The sequence below is a fragment of the Oncorhynchus masou genome, chromosome 21, assembly GCF_036934945.1.
Source record: "Oncorhynchus masou masou isolate Uvic2021 chromosome 21, UVic_Omas_1.1, whole genome shotgun sequence".
NCBI lineage: Eukaryota > Metazoa > Chordata > Actinopteri > Salmoniformes > Salmonidae > Oncorhynchus > Oncorhynchus masou.
The window spans coordinates 15386350-15407239 of record NC_088232.1 but is presented as its reverse complement, the minus strand read 5'-3'; the positions used below and the strand labels follow the sequence as shown (position 1 = coordinate 15407239).

Sequence of the window (20890 nt, the reverse complement as noted above, 5' to 3'; positions counted from 1 at the left end):
AGTGAAGTTAATGACAGCCACTAGCTACACCAGTAGTGAAGATAACGACAGCCACTAGCTACATGCCAAGTGAAGTCAATGGCAGCCACTAGCGACAGCCCTAGTGAAGTTGATGGCAGCCACTAGCTACAGCCCTAGTGAAGTTAACGACAGCCACTACCTACACCACTAGTGAAATGAATGACAACCACTAGCTTCACCACCCGTGAAGTTAATGACAAGCACTAGCTACACCACTCGTGAAGTTAATGACAACAATTAGCTACACAGCTAGTGAAGTTATCACAGCCACTAGCTACAGCCCGAGTGAAGTTAATGACAACCACTTGCTACACCACTAGTGAAGATAATAACAGTCACTAGCTACAGCCCTAGTGAAGATAATGGCAGCCACTAGCTACACCACTAGTGAAGTTAATGACAGCCACTAGCTACATACCTAGTGAAGTTAACGACAGCCACTAGCTACAGCCCTAGTGATGTTAATGGCAGCCACTAGCTACAGCCCTAGTGAAGTTAACGACAGCCACGAGCTACACCACAAGTGAAGTTATCACAGCCACTAGCTACAGCCCTAGTGAAGTTAATGACAGCCACTAGCTTTGACCCTAATGAAGTTAACAACAGCCACTAGCTACATGCCGAGTGAAGTCAATGGCAGCCACTAGCTACAGCCCTATTGAAGTTAACGACAGCCACTAGCTACACCACAAGTGATGTTAATGGCAGCCACTAGCTACACCACAAGTGAAGTAAATGACAACAATTAGCTACAGCGCTAGTGAAGATAATAACAGCCACGAGCTACAGCCCAAGTGAAGATAATGGCAGCCACTAGCTACACCACTAGTGAAGATAACGACAGCCACTACATGCCTAGTGAAGTCAATGGCAGCCACTAGCGACAGCCCTAGTGAAGTTGATGGCAGCCACTAGCTACAGCCCTAGTGAAGATAATGGCAGCCACTAGCTACAGCCCTAATGAAGTTAACGACAGCCACTATCTACAGCCCTAGTGAAGTTAATGGCAGCCACTAGCTACAGCCCCCGTGAAGTTAATGACAACAACTAGCTACACCACTAGTGAAGTTAATGACAACCACTAGCTTCACCACTAGTGAAGTTAATGGCAGCCACTAGCTACACCACTAGTGAAGTAAATGACAACAATTAGCTACAGCCCTAGTGAAGATAATAACAGCCACTAGCTACAGCCCTAGTGAAGTTAATGACAGCCACTAGCTACACCACTAGTGAAGATAACGACAGCCACTAGCTACACCACTAGTGAAATGAATGACAACCACTAGCTTCACCACTAGTGAAGTTAACAACAGCCACTAGCTACATGCCGAGTGAAGTCAATGGCAGCCACTAGCTACAGCCCTATTGAAGTTAACGACAGCCACTAGCTACACCACAAGTGATGTTAATGGCAGCCACTAGCTACACCACAAGTGAAGTAAATGACAACAATTAGCTACACCACTAGTGAAGATAATAACAGTCACTAGCTACAGCCCTAGTGAAGATAATGGCAGCCACTAGCTACACCACTAGTGAAGTTAATGACAGCCACTAGCTACATACCTAGTGAAGTCAATGGCAGCCACTAGCTACAGCCCTAGTGAAGTTAACGACAGCCACTAGCTACAGCCCTAGTGACGTTAATGGCAGCCACTAGCTACAGCCCTAGTGAAGTTAACGACAGCCACGAGCTACACCATAAGTGAAGTTATCACAGCCACTAGCTACAGCCCTAGTGAAGTTAATGACAGCCACTAACTTTGAACCTAATGAAGTTAATGACAGCCACTAGCTACATGCCGAGTGAAGTCAATGGCAGCCACTAGCTACAGCTCTATTGAAGTTAACGACAGCCACTAGCTACAGCCCTAGTGAAGTTAATGGCAGCCACTAACTACACCACAAGTGATGTTAACGACAGCCACGAGCTACACCACAAGTGAATTAAATGACAACAATTAGCTACAGCGCTAGTGAAGATAATAACAGCCACTAGCTACAGCCCAAGTTAAGTTAATGGCAGCCACTAGCTACACCACTAGTGAAGTTAATGGCAGCCACTAGCTACACCACTAGTGAAGTAAATGACAACAATTAGCTACAGCCCTAGTGAAGATAATAACAGCCACTAGCTACAGCCCTAGTGAAGTTAATGACAGCCACTAGCTACACCACTAGTGAAGATAACGACAGCCACTAGCTACATGCCAAGTGAAGTCAATGGCAGCCACTAGCGACAGCCCTAGTGAAGTTGATGGCAGCCACTAGCTACAGCCCTAGTGAAGTTAATGGCAGCCAATAGCTACAGCCCTAGTGAAGTTAACGACAGCCACTACCTACACCACTAGTGAAATGAATGACAACCACTAGCTTCACCACTCGTGAAGTTAATGACAAGCACTAGCTACACCACTCGTGAAGTTAATGACAACAATTAGCTACACCACTAGTGAAGTTATCACAGCCACTAGCTACAGCCCTAGTTAAGTTAATGACAACCACTAGCTACACCACTAGTGAAGATAATAACAGTCACTAGCTACAGCCCTAGTGAAGATAATGGCAGCCACTAGCTACACCACTAGTGAAGTTAACGACAGCCACTAGCTACATGCCTAGTGAAGTCAATGGCAGCCACTAGCGACAGCCCTAGTGAAGTTGATGGCAGCCACTAGCTACAGCCCTAGTGAAGATAATGGCAGCCACTAGCTACAGCCCTAATGAAGTTAACGACAGCCACTATCTACAGCCCTAGTGAAGTTAATGGCAGCCACTAGCTACAGCCCCGTGAAGTTAATGACAACAACTAGCTACACCACTAGTGAAGTTAATGGCATCCACTAGCTACAGCCCTAGTGAAGTTAACGACAGCCACTAGCTACACCACTAGTGAAGATAATGACAGCCACTTGCTACACCACTAGTGAAGATAATGACAGCCACCAGCTACAGGCCTAGTGAAGTTAATGGCAGCCACTAGCTACAGCCCTAGTGGAGATAATGGCAGCCACTAGCTACAGCCCCCGTGAAGTTAATGACAACAACTAGCTACACCACTAGTGAAGTTAATGACAACCACTAGCTTCACCACTAGTGAAGTTAATGGCAGCCACTAGCTACACCACTAGTGAAGTAAATGACAACAATTAGCTACAGCCCTAGTGAAGATAATAACAGCCACTAGCTACAGCCCTAGTGAAGTTAATGACAGCCACTAGCTACACCACTAGTGAAGATAACGACAGCCACTAGCTACACCACTAGTGAAATGAATGACAACCACTAGCTTCACCACTAGTGAAGTTAATTACAGCCACTAGCTACATGCCAAGTGAAGTCAATGGCAGCCACTAGCGACAGCCCTAGTGAAGTTGATGGCAGCCACTAGCTACAGCCCTAGTGAAGTTAATGGCAGCCAATAGCTACAGCCCTAGTGAAGTTAACGACAGCCACTAGCTACAGCCCTTGTTAAGTTAATGACAACCACTAGCTACACCACTAGTGAAGATAATAACAGTCACTAGCTACAGCCCTAGTGAAGATAATGGCAGCCACTAGCTACACCACTAGTGAAGTTAACGACAGCCACTAGCTACAGCCCTAGTGACGTTAATGGCAGCCACTAGCTACAGCCCTAGTGAAGTTAACGACAGCCACGAGCTACACCACAAGTGAAGTTATCACAGCCACTAGCTACAGCCCTAGTGAAGTTAATGACAGCCACTAGCTTTGACCCTAATGAAGTTAACGACAGCCACTAGCTACATGCCGAGTGAAGTCAATGGCAGCCACTAGCTACAGCCCTATTGAAGTTAACGACAGCCACTAGCTACATGCCTAGTGAAGTCAATGGCAGCCACTAGCTACAGCCCTAGTGAAGATAATGGCAGCCACTAGCTACAGCCCTAATGAAGTTAACGACAGCCACTATCTACAGCCCTAGTGAAGTTAATGGCAGCCACTAGCTACAGCCCCCGTGAAGTTAATGACAACAACTGGTCCTGTGTGGCTCAGTCGGTAGAGCATGGCGCTTGCAACGCCAAGCGTCGTGGGTTCGATTCCCGCTGGGGCCACCCATATGTAAAAGTAGTGGCCCCAGCCGACTTGTAAGTCGCTTTGGACAAAAGCGTCTGCTAAATGGGCTATATTATTATTATTATTAACTAGCTACACCACTAGTGAAGTTAATGACAACCACTAGCTTCACCACTAGTGAAGTTAATGACAACGACTAGCTACACCACTAGTGAAGTTAATGACAACAATTAGCTACACCACTAGTGAAGATAATAACAGCCTCTTGCTACAGCCCTAGTTAAGTTAATGACAACCACTAGCTCCACCACTAGTGAAGATAATAACAGCCTCTTGCTACAGCCCTAGTGAAGTTAATGACAACAATTAGCTACACCACTAGTGAAGTTAATGACAGCCACTAGCTACAGCCCTAGTTAAGTTGATGACAACCACTAGCTACACCACTAGTGAATATAATAACAGCCATTAGCTACACCACTAGTGAAGTTAATGGCAGCCACTGGCTTCAGCCCTTGTGAAGTTAATGACAGCCACTAGCTACAGTCCAAGTGAAGTTAATGACAGCCACTCACTACAGCCCTAGTGAAATTAACGACAGCCACTAACTACAGCCCGAGTGAAGTTAACGACAGCCACTAGCTACAGCCCTAGTGAAGTTAAAGACAGCCACTAGCTGCAGGCCTAGTGAAGTTAATGGCAGCCACTAGCTGCAGCCCTAGTGAAGTTAATGACAGCCACTAGCTGCAGGCCTAGTGAAGTTAATGGCAGCCACTAGCTGCAGCCATAGTGAAGCTAATGACAGCCACCAGCGACAACCCAAATGACGTGAATGACAGCCACTTGCTACATGCCTAGTGAAGTCAATGGCAGCCACTAGCTCCAGCCCTAGTGAAGTTAATGACAACCACTAGCTACACCACTAGTGAAGTTAATGGCAGTCACGAGCTACAGCCCAAGTGAAGTTAATGGCAGCCACTAGCTACACCACTAGTGAAGATAATGGCAGCCACTAGCTACACCACTAGTGAAGTTCATGACAGCCACTAGCTACATACCTAGTGAAGTCAATGGCAGCCACGAGCTACAGCTCTATTGAAGTTAATGGCAGCCACTAGCTACACCACAAGTGATGTTAATGGCAGCGACGAGCTACACCACTAGTGAAGTTAATGACAACCACTGGCTACAGCCCTAGTGAAGATAATGACAGCCACTAGCTAAAGCCCTAGTAAAGTTAATGACAACCACTTGCTACACCACTAGTGAAGTTAATGGCATCCACTAGCTACAGCCCTAGTGAATTTAATGACAGCCACTCGCTACAACCCTAGTGAAGTTAACGACAGCCACTAGCTACAGCCCGAGTGAAGTTAACGACAGCCACTAGCTACAGCCCTAGTGAAGTTAATGGCAGCCACTAGCTGCAGCCCTAGTGAATTTAATGACAGCCACTAGCTGCAGGCCTAGTGAAGTTAATGGCAGCCACTAGCTGCAGCCCAAGTGAATTTAATGACAGCCACTAGCTGCAGGCCTAGTGAAGTTAATGGCAGTCACTAGTTGCAGCCATAGTGAAGCTAATGACAGCCACCAGCGACAACCCAAATGACGTGAACGACAGCCACTTGCTACATGCCTAGTGAAGTCAATGGCAGCCACTAGCTCCAGCCCTAGTGACGTGAATGACAACCACTAGCTACACCACTAGTGAAGTTAATGGCAGCCACTAGCTACACCACTAGTGAAGTTAATGGCAGCCACTAGCTACACCACTAGTGAAGTAAATGACAACAATTAGCTACAGCCCTAGTGAAGATAATAACAGCCACTAGCTACAGCCCTAGTGAAGTTAATGACAGCCACTAGCTACACCACTAGTGAAGATAACGACAGCCACTAGCTACATGCCAAGTGAAGTCAATGGCAGCCACTAGCGACAGCCCTAGTGAAGTTGATGGCAGCCACTAGCTACAGCCCTAGTGAAGTTAATGGCAGCCAATAACTACAGCCCTAGTGAAGTTAACGACAGCCACTACCTACACCACTAGTGAAATGAATGACAACCACTAGCTTCACCACTCGTGAAGTTAATGACAACAATTAGCTACACCACTAGTGAAGTTATCACAGCCACTAGCTACAGCCCTAGTTAAGTTAATGACAACCACTAGCTACACCACTAGTGAAGATAATAACAGTCACTAGCTACAGCCCTAGTGAAGATAATGGCAGCCACTAGCTACACCACTAGTGAAGTTAATGACAGCCACTAGCTACATACCTAGTGAAGTCAATGGCAGCCACTAGCTACAGCCCTAGTGAAGTTAACGACAGCCACTAGCTACAGCCCTAGTGACGTTAATGGCAGCCACTAGCTACAGCCCTAGTGAAGTTAACGACAGCCACGAGCTACACCACAAGTGAAGTTATCACAGCCACTAGCTACAGCCCTAGTGAAGTTAATGACAGCCACTAGCTTTGACCCTAATGAAGTTAACGACAGCCACTAGCTACATGCCGAGTGAAGTCAATGGCAGCCACTAGCTACAGCCCTATTGAAGTTAACGACAGCCACTAGCTACAGCCCTAGTGAAGTTAATGGCAGCCACTAGCTACACCACAAGTGATGTTAATGGCAGCTACTAGCTACATCACAAGTGAAGTAAATGACAACAATTAGCTACAGCGCTAGTGAAGATAATAACAGCCACTAGCTACAGCCCAAGTGAAGTTAATGGCAGCCACTAGCTACACCACTAGTGAAGATAACGACAGCCACTAGCTACATGCCTAGTGAAGTCAATGGCAGCCACTAGCGACAGCCCTAGTGAAGTTGATGGCAGCCACTAGCTACAGCCCTAGTGAAGATAATGGCAGCCACTAGCTACAGCCCTAATGAAGTTAACGACAGCCACTATCTACAGCCCTAGTGAAGTTAATGGCAGCCACTAGCTACAGCCCTAGTGACGTTAATGGCAGCCACTAGCTACAGCCCTAGTGAAGTTAACGACAGCCACGAGCTACACCACAAGTGAAGTTATCACAGCCACTAGCTACAGCCCTAGTGAAGTTAATGACAGCCACTAGCTTTGACCCTAATGAAGTTAACGACAGCCACTAGCTACATGCCGAGTGAAGTCAATGGCAGCCACTAGTTACAGCCCTATTGAAGTTAACGACAGCCACTAGCTACAGCCCTAGTGAAGTTAATGGCAGCCACTAGCTACACCACAAGTGATGTTAATGGCAGCCACTAGCTACACCACAAGTGAAGTAAATGACAACAATTAGCTACAGCGCTAGTGAAGATAATAACAGCCACTAGCTACAGCCCAAGTGAAGTTAATGGCAGCCACTAGCTACACCACTAGTGAAGATAACGACAGCCACTAGCTACATGCCTAGTGAAGTCAATGGCAGCCACTAGCGACAGCCCTAGTGAAGTTGATGGCAGCCACTAGCTACAGCCCTAGTGAAGATAATGGCAGCCACTAGCTACAGCCCTAATGAAGTTAACGACAGCCACTATCTACAGCCCTAGTGAAGTTAATGGCAGCCACTAGCTACAGCCCCCGTGAAGTTAATGACAACAACTAGCTACACCACTAGTGAAGTTAATGACAACCACTAGCTTCACCACTAGTGAAGTTAATGGCAGCCACTAGCGACAGCCCTAGTGAAGTTGATGGCAGCCACTAGCTACAGCCCTAGTGAAGTTAATTGCAGCCAATAGCTACAGCCCTAGTGAAGTTAACGACAGCCACTACCTACACCACTAGTGAAATGAATGACAACCACTAGCTTCACCACTCGTGAAGTTAATGACAAGCACTAGCTACACCACTCGTGAAGTTAATGACAACAATTAGCTACACCACTAGTGAAGTTATCACAGCCACTAGCTACAGCCCTAGTTAAGTTAATGACAACCACTAGCTACACCACTAGTGAAGATAATAACAGTCACTAGCTACAGCCCTAGTGAAGATAATGGCAGCCACTAGCTACACCACTAGTGAAGTTAATGACAGCCACTAGCTACATACCTAGTGAAGTCAATGGCAGCCACTAGCTACACCACTAGTGAAGTTAACGACAGCCACTAGCTACAGCCCTAGTGACGTTAATGGCAGCCACTAGCTACAGCCCTAGTGAAGTTAACGACAGCCACGAGCTACACCACAAGTGAAGTTATCACAGCCACTAGCTACAGCTCTAGTGAAGTTAATGACAGCCACTAGCTTTGACCCTAATGAAGTTAACGACAGCCACTAGCTACATGCCGAGTGAAGTCAATGGCAGCCACTAGCTACAGCCCTATTGAAGTTAACGACAGCCACTAGCTACAGCCCTAGTGAAGTTAATGGCAGCCACTAGCTACACCACTAGTGAAGTAAATGAAAACAATTAGCTACAGCCCTAGTGAAGATAATAACAGCCACTAGCTACAGCCCTAGTGAAGTTAATGACAGCCACTAGCTACACCAGTAGTGAAGATAACGACAGCCACTAGCTACATGCCAAGTGAAGTCAATGGCAGCCACTAGCGACAGCCCTAGTGAAGTTGATGGCAGCCACTAGCTACAGCCCTAGTGAAGTTAACGACAGCCACTACCTACACCACTAGTGAAATGAATGACAACCACTAGCTTCACCACCCGTGAAGTTAATGACAAGCACTAGCTACACCACTCGTGAAGTTAATGACAACAATTAGCTACACAGCTAGTGAAGTTATCACAGCCACTAGCTACAGCCCGAGTGAAGTTAATGACAACCACTTGCTACACCACTAGTGAAGATAATAACAGTCACTAGCTACAGCCCTAGTGAAGATAATGGCAGCCACTAGCTACACCACTAGTGAAGTTAATGACAGCCACTAGCTACATACCTAGTGAAGTTAACGACAGCCACTAGCTACAGCCCTAGTGATGTTAATGGCAGCCACTAGCTACAGCCGTAGTGAAGTTAACGACAGCCACGAGCTACACCACAAGTGAAGTTATCACAGCCACTAGCTACAGCCCTAGTGAAGTTAATGACAGCCACTAGCTTTGACCCTAATGAAGTTAACAACAGCCACTAGCTACATGCCGAGTGAAGTCAATGGCAGCCACTAGCTACAGCCCTATTGAAGTTAACGACAGCCACTAGCTACACCACAAGTGATGTTAATGGCAGCCACTAGCTACACCACAAGTGAAGTAAATGACAACAATTAGCTACAGCGCTAGTGAAGATAATAACAGCCACGAGCTACAGCCCAAGTGAAGATAATGGCAGCCACTAGCTACACCACTAGTGAAGATAACGACAGCCACTACATGCCTAGTGAAGTCAATGGCAGCCACTAGCGACAGCCCTAGTGAAGTTGATGGCAGCCACTAGCTACAGCCCTAGTGAAGATAATGGCAGCCACTAGCTACAGCCCTAATGAAGTTAACGACAGCCACTATCTACAGCCCTAGTGAAGTTAATGGCAGCCACTAGCTACAGCCCCCGTGAAGTTAATGACAACAACTAGCTACACCACTAGTGAAGTTAATGACAACCACTAGCTTCACCACTAGTGAAGTTAATGGCAGCCACTAGCTACACCACTAGTGAAGTAAATGACAACAATTAGCTACAGCCCTAGTGAAGATAATAACAGCCACTAGCTACAGCCCTAGTGAAGTTAATGACAGCCACTAGCTACACCACTAGTGAAGATAACGACAGCCACTAGCTACACCACTAGTGAAATGAATGACAACCACTAGCTTCACCACTAGTGAAGTTAACAACAGCCACTAGCTACATGCCGAGTGAAGTCAATGGCAGCCACTAGCTACAGCCCTATTGAAGTTAACGACAGCCACTAGCTACACCACAAGTGATGTTAATGGCAGCCACTAGCTACACCACAAGTGAAGTAAATGACAACAATTAGCTACACCACTAGTGAAGATAATAACAGTCACTAGCTACAGCCCTAGTGAAGATAATGGCAGCCACTAGCTACACCACTAGTGAAGTTAATGACAGCCACTAGCTACATACCTAGTGAAGTCAATGGCAGCCACTAGCTACAGCCCTAGTGAAGTTAACGACAGCCACTAGCTACAGCCCTAGTGACGTTAATGGCAGCCACTAGCTACAGCCCTAGTGAAGTTAACGACAGCCACGAGCTACACCATAAGTGAAGTTATCACAGCCACTAGCTACAGCCCTAGTGAAGTTAATGACAGCCACTAACTTTGAACCTAATGAAGTTAATGACAGCCACTAGCTACATGCCGAGTGAAGTCAATGGCAGCCACTAGCTACAGCTCTATTGAAGTTAACGACAGCCACTAGCTACAGCCCTAGTGAAGTTAATGGCAGCCACTAACTACACCACAAGTGATGTTAACGACAGCCACGAGCTACACCACAAGTGAATTAAATGACAACAATTAGCTACAGCGCTAGTGAAGATAATAACAGCCACTAGCTACAGCCCAAGTTAAGTTAATGGCAGCCACTAGCTACACCACTAGTGAAGTTAATGGCAGCCACTAGCTACACCACTAGTGAAGTAAATGACAACAATTAGCTACAGCCCTAGTGAAGATAATAACAGCCACTAGCTACAGCCCTAGTGAAGTTAATGACAGCCACTAGCTACACCACTAGTGAAGATAACGACAGCCACTAGCTACATGCCAAGTGAAGTCAATGGCAGCCACTAGCGACAGCCCTAGTGAAGTTGATGGCAGCCACTAGCTACAGCCCTAGTGAAGTTAATGGCAGCCAATAGCTACAGCCCTAGTGAAGTTAACGACAGCCACTACCTACACCACTAGTGAAATGAATGACAACCACTAGCTTCACCACTCGTGAAGTTAATGACAAGCACTAGCTACACCACTCGTGAAGTTAATGACAACAATTAGCTACACCACTAGTGAAGTTATCACAGCCACTAGCTACAGCCCTAGTTAAGTTAATGACAACCACTAGCTACACCACTAGTGAAGATAATAACAGTCACTAGCTACAGCCCTAGTGAAGATAATGGCAGCCACTAGCTACACCACTAGTGAAGATAACGACAGCCACTAGCTACATGCCTAGTGAAGTCAATGGCAGCCACTAGCGACAGCCCTAGTGAAGTTGATGGCAGCCACTAGCTACAGCCCTAGTGAAGATAATGGCAGCCACTAGCTACAGCCCTAATGAAGTTAACGACAGCCACTATCTACAGCCCTAGTGAAGTTAATGGCAGCCACTAGCTACAGCCCCCGTGAAGTTAATGACAACAACTAGCTACACCACTAGTGAAGTTAATGGCATCCACTAGCTACAGCCCTAGTGAAGTTAACGACAGCCACTAGCTACACCACTAGTGAAGATAATGACAGCCACTTGCTACACCACTAGTGAAGATAATGACAGCCACCAGCTACAGGCCTAGTGAAGTTAATGGCAGCCACTAGCTACAGCCCTAGTGGAGATAATGGCAGCCACTAGCTACAGCCCCCGTGAAGTTAATGACAACAACTAGCTACACCACTAGTGAAGTTAATGACAACCACTAGCTTCACCACTAGTGAAGTTAATGGCAGCCACTAGCTACACCACTAGTGAAGTAAATGACAACAATTAGCTACAGCCCTAGTGAAGATAATAACAGCCACTAGCTACAGCCCTAGTGAAGTTAATGACAGCCACTAGCTACACCACTAGTGAAGATAACGACAGCCACTAGCTACACCACTAGTGAAATGAATGACAACCACTAGCTTCACCACTAGTGAAGTTAATTACAGCCACTAGCTACATGCCAAGTGAAGTCAATGGCAGCCACTAGCGACAGCCCTAGTGAAGTTGATGGCAGCCACTAGCTACAGCCCTAGTGAAGTTAATGGCAGCCAATAGCTACAGCCCTAGTGAAGTTAACGACAGCCACTAGCTACAGCCCTTGTTAAGTTAATGACAACCACTAGCTACACCACTAGTGAAGATAATAACAGTCACTAGCTACAGCCCTAGTGAAGATAATGGCAGCCACTAGCTACACCACTAGTGAAGTTAACGACAGCCACTAGCTACAGCCCTAGTGACGTTAATGGCAGCCACTAGCTACAGCCCTAGTGAAGTTAACGACAGCCACGAGCTACACCACAAGTGAAGTTATCACAGCCACTAGCTACAGCCCTAGTGAAGTTAATGACAGCCACTAGCTTTGACCCTAATGAAGTTAACGACAGCCACTAGCTACATGCCGAGTGAAGTCAATGGCAGCCACTAGCTACAGCCCTATTGAAGTTAACGACAGCCACTAGCTACATGCCTAGTGAAGTCAATGGCAGCCACTAGCTACAGCCCTAGTGAAGATAATGGCAGCCACTAGCTACAGCCCTAATGAAGTTAACGACAGCCACTATCTACAGCCCTAGTGAAGTTAATGGCAGCCACTAGCTACAGCCCCCGTGAAGTTAATGACAACAACTGGTCCTGTGTGGCTCAGTCGGTAGAGCATGGCGCTTGCAACGCCAAGCGTCGTGGGTTCGATTCCCGCTGGGGCCACCCATATGTAAAAGTAGTGGCCCCAGCCGACTTGTAAGTCGCTTTGGACAAAAGCGTCTGCTAAATGGGCTATATTATTATTATTATTAACTAGCTACACCACTAGTGAAGTTAATGACAACCACTAGCTTCACCACTAGTGAAGTTAATGACAACGACTAGCTACACCACTAGTGAAGTTAATGACAACAATTAGCTACACCACTAGTGAAGATAATAACAGCCTCTTGCTACAGCCCTAGTTAAGTTAATGACAACCACTAGCTCCACCACTAGTGAAGATAATAACAGCCACTAGCTACAGGCCTAGTGAAGTTAATGGCAGCCTCTAGCTTCAGCCCTTGTGAAGATAATGGCAGTCACTAGCTACAGGCCTAGTGAAGTTAATGACAGCCACTAGCTACACCACTAGTGAAGATAATGACAGCCACTTGCTACACCACTAGTGAAGATAATGACAGCCACCAGCTACAGGCCTAGTGAAGTTAATGGCAGCCACTAGCTACAGCCCTAGTGAAGATAATGGCAGCCACTAGCTACAGCCCTAGTGAAGTTAACAACAGCCACTAGCTACAGCCCTAGTGAAGTTAATGTCAGCCACTAGCTACAGCCCTCGTGAAGTTAATGACAACAACTAGCTACACCACTAGTGAAGTTAACGACAACCACTAGCTTCACCACTAGTGAAGTTAATGACAACCACTAGCTACACCACTAGTGAAGTTAATGACAACAATTAGCTACACCACTAGTGAAGTTAATGACAGCCACCAGCTACAGCCTCATGAAAAAGACTCTCACTCCTTTCTGAAGCCTCCTTAGCTTTTTGAAGTGTGGTCTTTCGGTCCGCCCCAAGACACAGTTGTTCCTGGTGTCTACTTTGTTCTATGTTGTTCCTGAGATGCTAAGATACTCAGTTGTTCCTGCCACAACCAGCACATTGAAGAAGGTTTATGTATGCATGTTAGTGCTGACAGATGAACACTCTACTGTAACTCCAAACATGTTTGGTCGTTGCTGCTTTATTGCATAACGCTCTCACCAGCTGGGTCAGGAATTCACTTGGCTCACTTCAAAGACATACCGCACTCCTCTAATATAACCCTTTGTTTTTTTCCCCGTCCCTTCCCCCCCCCCCCCTTTCTCATCTCTCCGTCTCCCTCTTTCTCATCCCTCCATCTCAGAGTACGAGGAGGAGGAGTGGAGCGCCTGGTCACCATGCAGTGTCACCTGTGGCCACGGCAACCAGAAACGTATCCGTTCATGTGGTTACGCATGCACGGCGACCGAGTCCCGGACCTGTGACCTGGACAGATGCCCAGGTGAGAGAGACACTTATGAAATGTCATCAGCAATGGCCATGTTTCGTGGCTGTGTGATGTCATCAGAACTTGCCTGTCTCTGGTTGTGTCCCAGTAGTTCCAAATAGCATCCTCCATGTGCCGCCTTTCCTTCATGATCACTGATTTCAAAGCACTTTATACGTGTTAAAGCAACAGGCTAAAACGTATCCAGCCTTTCACATATTAGTGATCAGTTCTACAGCGATCGTACCATTAGGCTTTTCCTAATAGGTCTGCCTGATGCTTCTAGAACAGGGCTATTGATATCTGTACAGTTTGGACTTGGACAAACGTGATGTTGATCCCTGTTAGTGTGTTTAGTAGTGCGCTGCCTGTTCTGTTGCCCCCCTGCAGAGTCCTGGTGTTTACACAGCTCCATGTCTGTTTTAAAATGCTCAATGAGGCTCGTACTGCTACCCAGGAAGGTGTGTGTGGGTGTGGGTGTGTGTGCAAGTGTGAGTGCGTGCGCGCGTGTGTGTGTTGGGCATAGACAGTCCCCCCTAGTCATATCAACAGCTACTCAGAAACCATTTTTTTCCTTTGCCTACAGTATGAGGCAATCCATTCAGCAGGTTTCTTAACCAGTGTCTGTGTCCCCTCTCTCTGTAGATGACCTGTTAGCAGTGACTGAGCTGATACCTCTGGAGACAACAAATGGCACTGACTCCCTTGACACAAGTATGTTTGTTGAAATGTGTATATGACAAGTTTGTGTGTTTGTGTGTGTGTGTGTGTGTGTGTGTATGCGTATGTGTATGTGTATGTGTGTGTGTGTGTGTGTGTGTGTGTGTGTGTGTGTGTGTGTGTGTGTGTGTGTGTGTGTGTGTGTGTGTGTGTGTGTGTGTGTGTGTAGCTGGTTGTCCCTTTTTCTGTAGCCAACGGTCCGTAGTATTTGGGGGGCCTTAATGGTCTGTTCCGTTTAGGGAGGTTTAAACTGTTCTACTGGGGCTCCAATCATAGAGAGACTGCAGGAGTCCAGTTGGGGTAGTCAGAATTCTCCCTCCCTCCACCGAGATTGTTACAAAGCCCATGAAAAACCCAACTGTTCCTCTAAGAAATGTTTGAATGGCTTTTTAGTTTGTCTTTTATTGCTCTCCCTACATCTGGCACAGGCCAGTGAAAGGGATAGCTCTTTTCACTCTGGGCAAAAATAACAAAGAATATGCAACAAAAACATAACAAGATAAAGTGTCATAAGTTTTTTTTTTTTGCTCTTTCCCCAATCCACTACGGAACATAAATGTTTATAATGAATAGGTTCCAATTTGACCGCAGCCTTCAACATTTTATTCTCTAGCACCGACTATGGCTTTGTTTTTGAACCCATTCTCGTTCACTCTCCGTGGTCTTTGAGAGCTTTGCAGCCCCCTGGTTCAAAGTAATGGGTTTTAACGCGCTGAAATCACTCCTTTATGCTTGATAAGTCTCTCTGGTTTCCTCAGAGTTACCAATGCTGCCTTAGCTTATAATCCTTCCCGAAAGTCAAATTTTTAATTACGGCCAAAACCTGAGCTGTTGAAAGAGAGAGGTTGATTTCCGTGATTAGTATGCATTGTAGTATTTCATAGGTATATATTCTGTATATATTCTATGTTGTGGAAAATGTATATGGTCCGAATCCATTTTTCATTTATATACACATTGAAAATGTGATGTTTCACACAAATCATGCATAGATGTCAATGGGTGATTTGTGCGAAAGTTCACGCTTTGTGTGTGTGCCTCAAGCTACGATTCAACTCTATATGTGTGCATCACTTACAGTAGCAGGTGCTTACAGTGTATGTTTCTGTGCTTATTGATAGTTAACTGAGTTCTGCTGATCCTTGATTGATCCTTGTCGATGGCCTATTGACTGTTGTGATATTGATTGATAGATTATTCATCATCTGTTGACTCCTGTATCATTTTTCTCCTCCCCAGACGTGGACAGCTGTGAGAAGTGGCTGAGCTGTAAGAACGACTTTCTCCAGAAGTACCTCCACCAGGTGCTGACCGAACTACCCAGCTGCCCCTGCTCCTACCCGTCCGAGGCCGTCTACAGCGCAGTCAACATCTTCGACAAGACTCTGCGTAAGACCTACCGCTGGCGTGACGCCTCCGGCCCCAAAGAACGGCTAGACATCTACAAGCCCTCCGCCCGCTTCTGCACACGCTCCATGCTCTCCTTCGACAGCACCACGCTGGCCGCGCAGCACTGTTGCTACGGTGATCACATGAAGCTGATCACACGGGGGAAAGGGGCAGGCGCGCCAAACCTCATCAGTACGGAGTTCTCACCGGAGCTGCATTACAAAGTGGACGTGCTGCCCTGGATCCTGTGTAAAGGGGACTGGAGCCGCTTCCACTCTGTGAGGCCGCCCAACAACGGGCTGCAGTGTGCCCACAACCCCACAGAGGAAGTGTACCAGGCTGAGCTAGAGGAGGCCCGTGAGTACTGAGGGAGGAGAGGGGGAGGAGTACTGAGATCCTGAGTGGGGAGAGACACACGTGGTTCCAATGGCTCTATTGGATTTGGGCATGGGCCACATACTGAATATATTGTGTTAACTATCAGTTGCTTTGGATGAAAGGAGACCTGGACATCCCCTCCCCTTTATTCAATGTTTGGTCACATTGTGGCACAGAGTTTAGTGAACACCTACATTTTTCTAATCAGGCTTGACCCATCCAAAATTGAGTCAAGTTGAATACTCTTTTTTAATTTTTTTTATTTATTTTTAAGTTGAATACTCTTATCTGGTGTGCGTGGGAAAACTCTATGATCGTCACGTCTTAATGGCGCGTTGTTATGACATCATCACCATCAAGCATTTCCTCATTGGATGACTCATCAGAATCCACCTGCCAATTGGAATATGCTTTCCCGTGGATGACTTACTGTGGTGTTACGGGAAGAGAAAAAACAACTATTTTCTAACTGGTAATTTATTGCTTGTGAAAGTCCGAATTTTGGAGAGCGTTTTTTTGGGGGGGGCTACACTCAAAAAAACAAGAAGAAAAAAACACTGGTTTGTAAACGTTGGGAAATTTTAAAGAGGGAGAGACTGCAATGAGATTGTCCTAGTTCTCTCTGACACCCCTCAACCCACCACCCCATAGACTCACATGTGCTGCTGCTATTGAGAAAATGGATGGGGGGATGGGTACAGAGGGATGGGATGGCTCAGGGGTTGCCATGAGCTGTTCCAGAACCCCTGAGGGAACATGGAGGAACATGGATAGTGTATTTATTGGACTCATATTGGGCCTGTGTTGTATTTACTCAAATACTCTGATGTCTCATGAAAGGAATTCCTGTCAAGCTGCTAAAATGGGGATGAATTCAACACAGAATGTTAGTTGTTGTTTGTCTTAGACTTGAAGCTCTCTCTCACAATCTCTGTCTTCTTTCTATCCACCTCTCTCTCCCTTCTCTCTCTCTCTCTCTCTCTCTCTCTCTCTCTCTCAATCTCTCTCTATTTCTCTCCCCAGCGCTCTCTCTCTCTCCTGGCCCCACTCCAGTCGGAAGACAAAAAACAGACTGATCAAGCACAGGCCCAAGATGCATTGTGCTTTTCTTACTTTCTTATTTCCTGTCAAGCCACATATTTCTTTGGAGATGTTGACCCCTGGAACTCTATTGTGTTATTCATCCAGTCATATCCAGTATCAGAGGACCAGATACTCATCCTCCTGAGCCATTTGGCCGTAATGCTCCGTCAGATAAAGTTGCATTGGGTCATGGTTAGCTAATCCTGGGGGAAACATAAAAATACATTGTTGAAGGTCTCTCTGTCGCTCTCTCTCTCTTTCTCTCTCTCATCGACAGACATACCGCTTGTTTTCCTCCTAAGGATTGCTCCATCGTTTAATCTGATCCATAATTGAATCGTATTGAGATGTTTTCCTTTTATCGCCTGTTAACAAGTCACGGTGTTGCATTCCTCGCAACCCGAGACACCCGGAGAGACAGTCGTAGATTTGCCGGTGGAGAGGGAGAGAGGAAAACCCTTGGTAGGGGGCCTTGAAAGGAGAGAGACACTTGGACTCTCTAGGGGTGAGGGGGAAGATGGAGTGAGGCTGGAGGTAGAAGTGAAGGTGCAGGAGAAGGCTGAGGGGAGGGGTGTCTGGGCTCAGTTGATGCATGGAGGTCCTTTCTCCAGAGAGGAGTGGGAGTTGAGCAGAGGGGAAGTGGAGAGACATCTCTGTAAACAGTGGAACCCTTTGAAGAGCTCTCCCCTTCACTGGTGTCCAAGACCTGCTGACTCTCCCCCTCCACCCTGTCTTGATGCCTGGTGTTGTTTTAAGGTCTTAATCCTAACCCTGGTTATCAGACTGAGTGCCATTGAGAGATGTTGAGGCTGAACACGTCCTGAAAGAATAGTGTTGATGGACAGCTCTCCCGCTCCACACTGCAATGACAACAGCAGAAACAAAACACAACCTTTGGTGTTACACACTCAGTTACTCTCTCTTATTTTTTTTGTACATTTTAGTAATTTAGCAGATGCTCTTATCCAGAGCAACTTACAGTAGTGAGTGTATCCAATCGTTATACTTTTTCATACTGGTCCCCCGTAGGAAATGAATCCACAACCCTGGCATTGCAAGAGCCATGCTCTACCAACTGAGCCACACAACTGAGCTTCCCTTTTTTTATACTCTAATTGCAGCCAGGTCACCCGTGATACAAGTCCATGTTCGATGTCCATCCACATCTGACGATGTCGGGAAATTATGTGTAAATCGGCCACTAGGAGCAATAGTGAGCACTGTTACCAAAGTAGGTTTTTGGTTTTGCTATGGTGTTGTGGACAGGGATTGGGTGTTGCAAGTTTGCAAGTTCAGAACCAGCAATGGAAAGTCTTTTTGTTTTGAAGGGTATCCCAAACCCCCAAACTTACCTTAACCATTCAGAGTTATTGCCTAACCTAAGAATTTGGAGTTAATGCCTAAGCTTAACCTTAAACACTTTGAAACTTGACATTTGGAACAACTTCTAAATTTGACGTTTAAGAAACATGGATGAAAGTCTAATTCTGATGTGAGACTGTGGGAGCCGGTAGCTTTCTTGCTCCTTTTCTCCTTCCCTCCTCTCTCTCTCCCTCGCCCTCATCCATGCCCATTAATAGCTGGCTCAAGTTGGCATAGGGGAATTCTCTGTAGGTTGTCATCGGGCCGTCACTAAAGACAAACACAGACACACACACACACAGAGTCAGGCAGCCCTCCAGTATTCCCTCAACATCCTGCACTCTGCCATATCGAAGCCAGTTAAGCGAATAGCGTTTAGAAACTTCACAGAGATCCCAATTCATCAAGATGCCAATCACAATAAGAACACAGATGGCTGTAGTAGTTGGACTCAGACACACTGACGAACATAATATGAGAAGAGCGTTACAGACTCTGGTATGAACAATGTTTTTTCCATCAAATTCTCTCAGATGAAACAGCAGTATGAAATGCGTTCTCCTTCATCTGTTGAGACACGGTGCTGGTAACATTTGTCCACATTCTCTGATCAAAGCCTTGCCATTTTTCACCCTTTTTCCCCCCTTAACCCCCCCTTCGGAGGACACAAATATATTTTTTGTTTTTTACAGCATTTCTGCTGTACATACATTGCACATATAGATTTGACATACATTGTACTTTTATATATAGCAATCACATGACAATAATACATTACCGAACATGAGCTCTTTGATCCCACCCCTCAGCCACTCTCAGCCCATCCCACCTATCACTGCAAACCACCCTCGTTTGGTTTCAATGTGCCATATATTTTTCAATTGTGCTGTGATGTTTTACATGGATTTTGAAGATTTTAATCAAATAGTATCCAAAGCCTTGTCATTGAATGTGATGTGTTCCTATGGACTCAAACTGCCTTGACCATCACATTGTTGCTTCATATCACCACCAAACACACAGTCAAGTGAACACAGACAAAGTAATGCAGTGATTCATATGAGGAGTGTATGTTGGGATATGACCAGTTAACCATCCACAGTCCCTGGAAGGTATCCATTACTTCATGCCAGACACAGTCAGAATGGACTCAATTAAAGAGGGAATTTGTCCCAAATGGCAGCCTAATCTCTATATAGTGCACTGTATTGGACCAGAACCCTATGGGCAGGGCCCTGGTCAAAAGTAGTGCGTTATAAAGGGAATAGGGTACTATTTGGGATGAAGTCCCTCTTTAATTGAGTCCATTCTGACTGTGTTTGGCATGGAGTAATGGATACCTTCACACTACACTGGGTTCATCTTCCATTGGGGCCCAGCTGTGAAAACCCCCTGAATCCTCATGGCATTAACAGCTCAGACTCACACTGCTGCATGGCTCTCCAGCCTGCCTGCTGCTGCCTCAGGTTTCACCATCACATTACACTACACTACACCCACTACACCCAGTGGAGGCTGCTGAGGGGAGGACTACTCGTAGTAATAATGGTTTTCATGTGTTTGATACCATTCCATTCACTCTATTCCAGCCATTACACTCCATTCCAGCCATTATTATGAGCTGTCCTCTCCTCAGCAGCCTCCACTGACCCTCACAGCATATCTCTCTGTCCTAGGAATGTACTCTGTGTTGTGTGTATGCACATGCAAGCGTGTATGTTTTTCAGAGGACCTCTAAGTTCTGAATGATTGTGTTTCTAATACTATCTAGTCACGGTGTGTGTATTTCTAAAGGGCTAGAGGGGCCTAGTCTATATTCAGTAGATCAGTGGCGGATGGTGCCATTTAAGATTAGGGAGGACCTTTTTTTTATGCGCATGGCCTTATTTCTATTAAAGCATATTGGATGACTGTCATTCATATTCCATTCAATGTAACATGAATAGGTTTAGGCTACATGATACTTGAATTTTCCCTATATATATCATGAGGTTGCTACAACCTAGTCTATGAATGAAAGTTTCTAACAGATC

General features: G+C 46.0%; 1 protein-coding gene across 1 annotated transcript in view; it reads left to right on the top strand.

Moving 5' to 3' along the window:
- Positions 1-20090, top strand: part of ism2a (isthmin 2a) — a 71392-nt gene extending 51302 nt beyond the window's left edge. The window contains 3 exon segments of the mRNA XM_064927545.1: positions 13803-13940; positions 14571-14639; positions 15885-20090. Of these exon segments, the coding sequence (XP_064783617.1) occupies positions 13803-13940; positions 14571-14639; positions 15885-16402 (725 nt within the window). The 3' untranslated portion in view covers positions 16403-20090.
- The last annotated feature ends 800 nt before the right edge of the window (positions 20091-20890 follow it).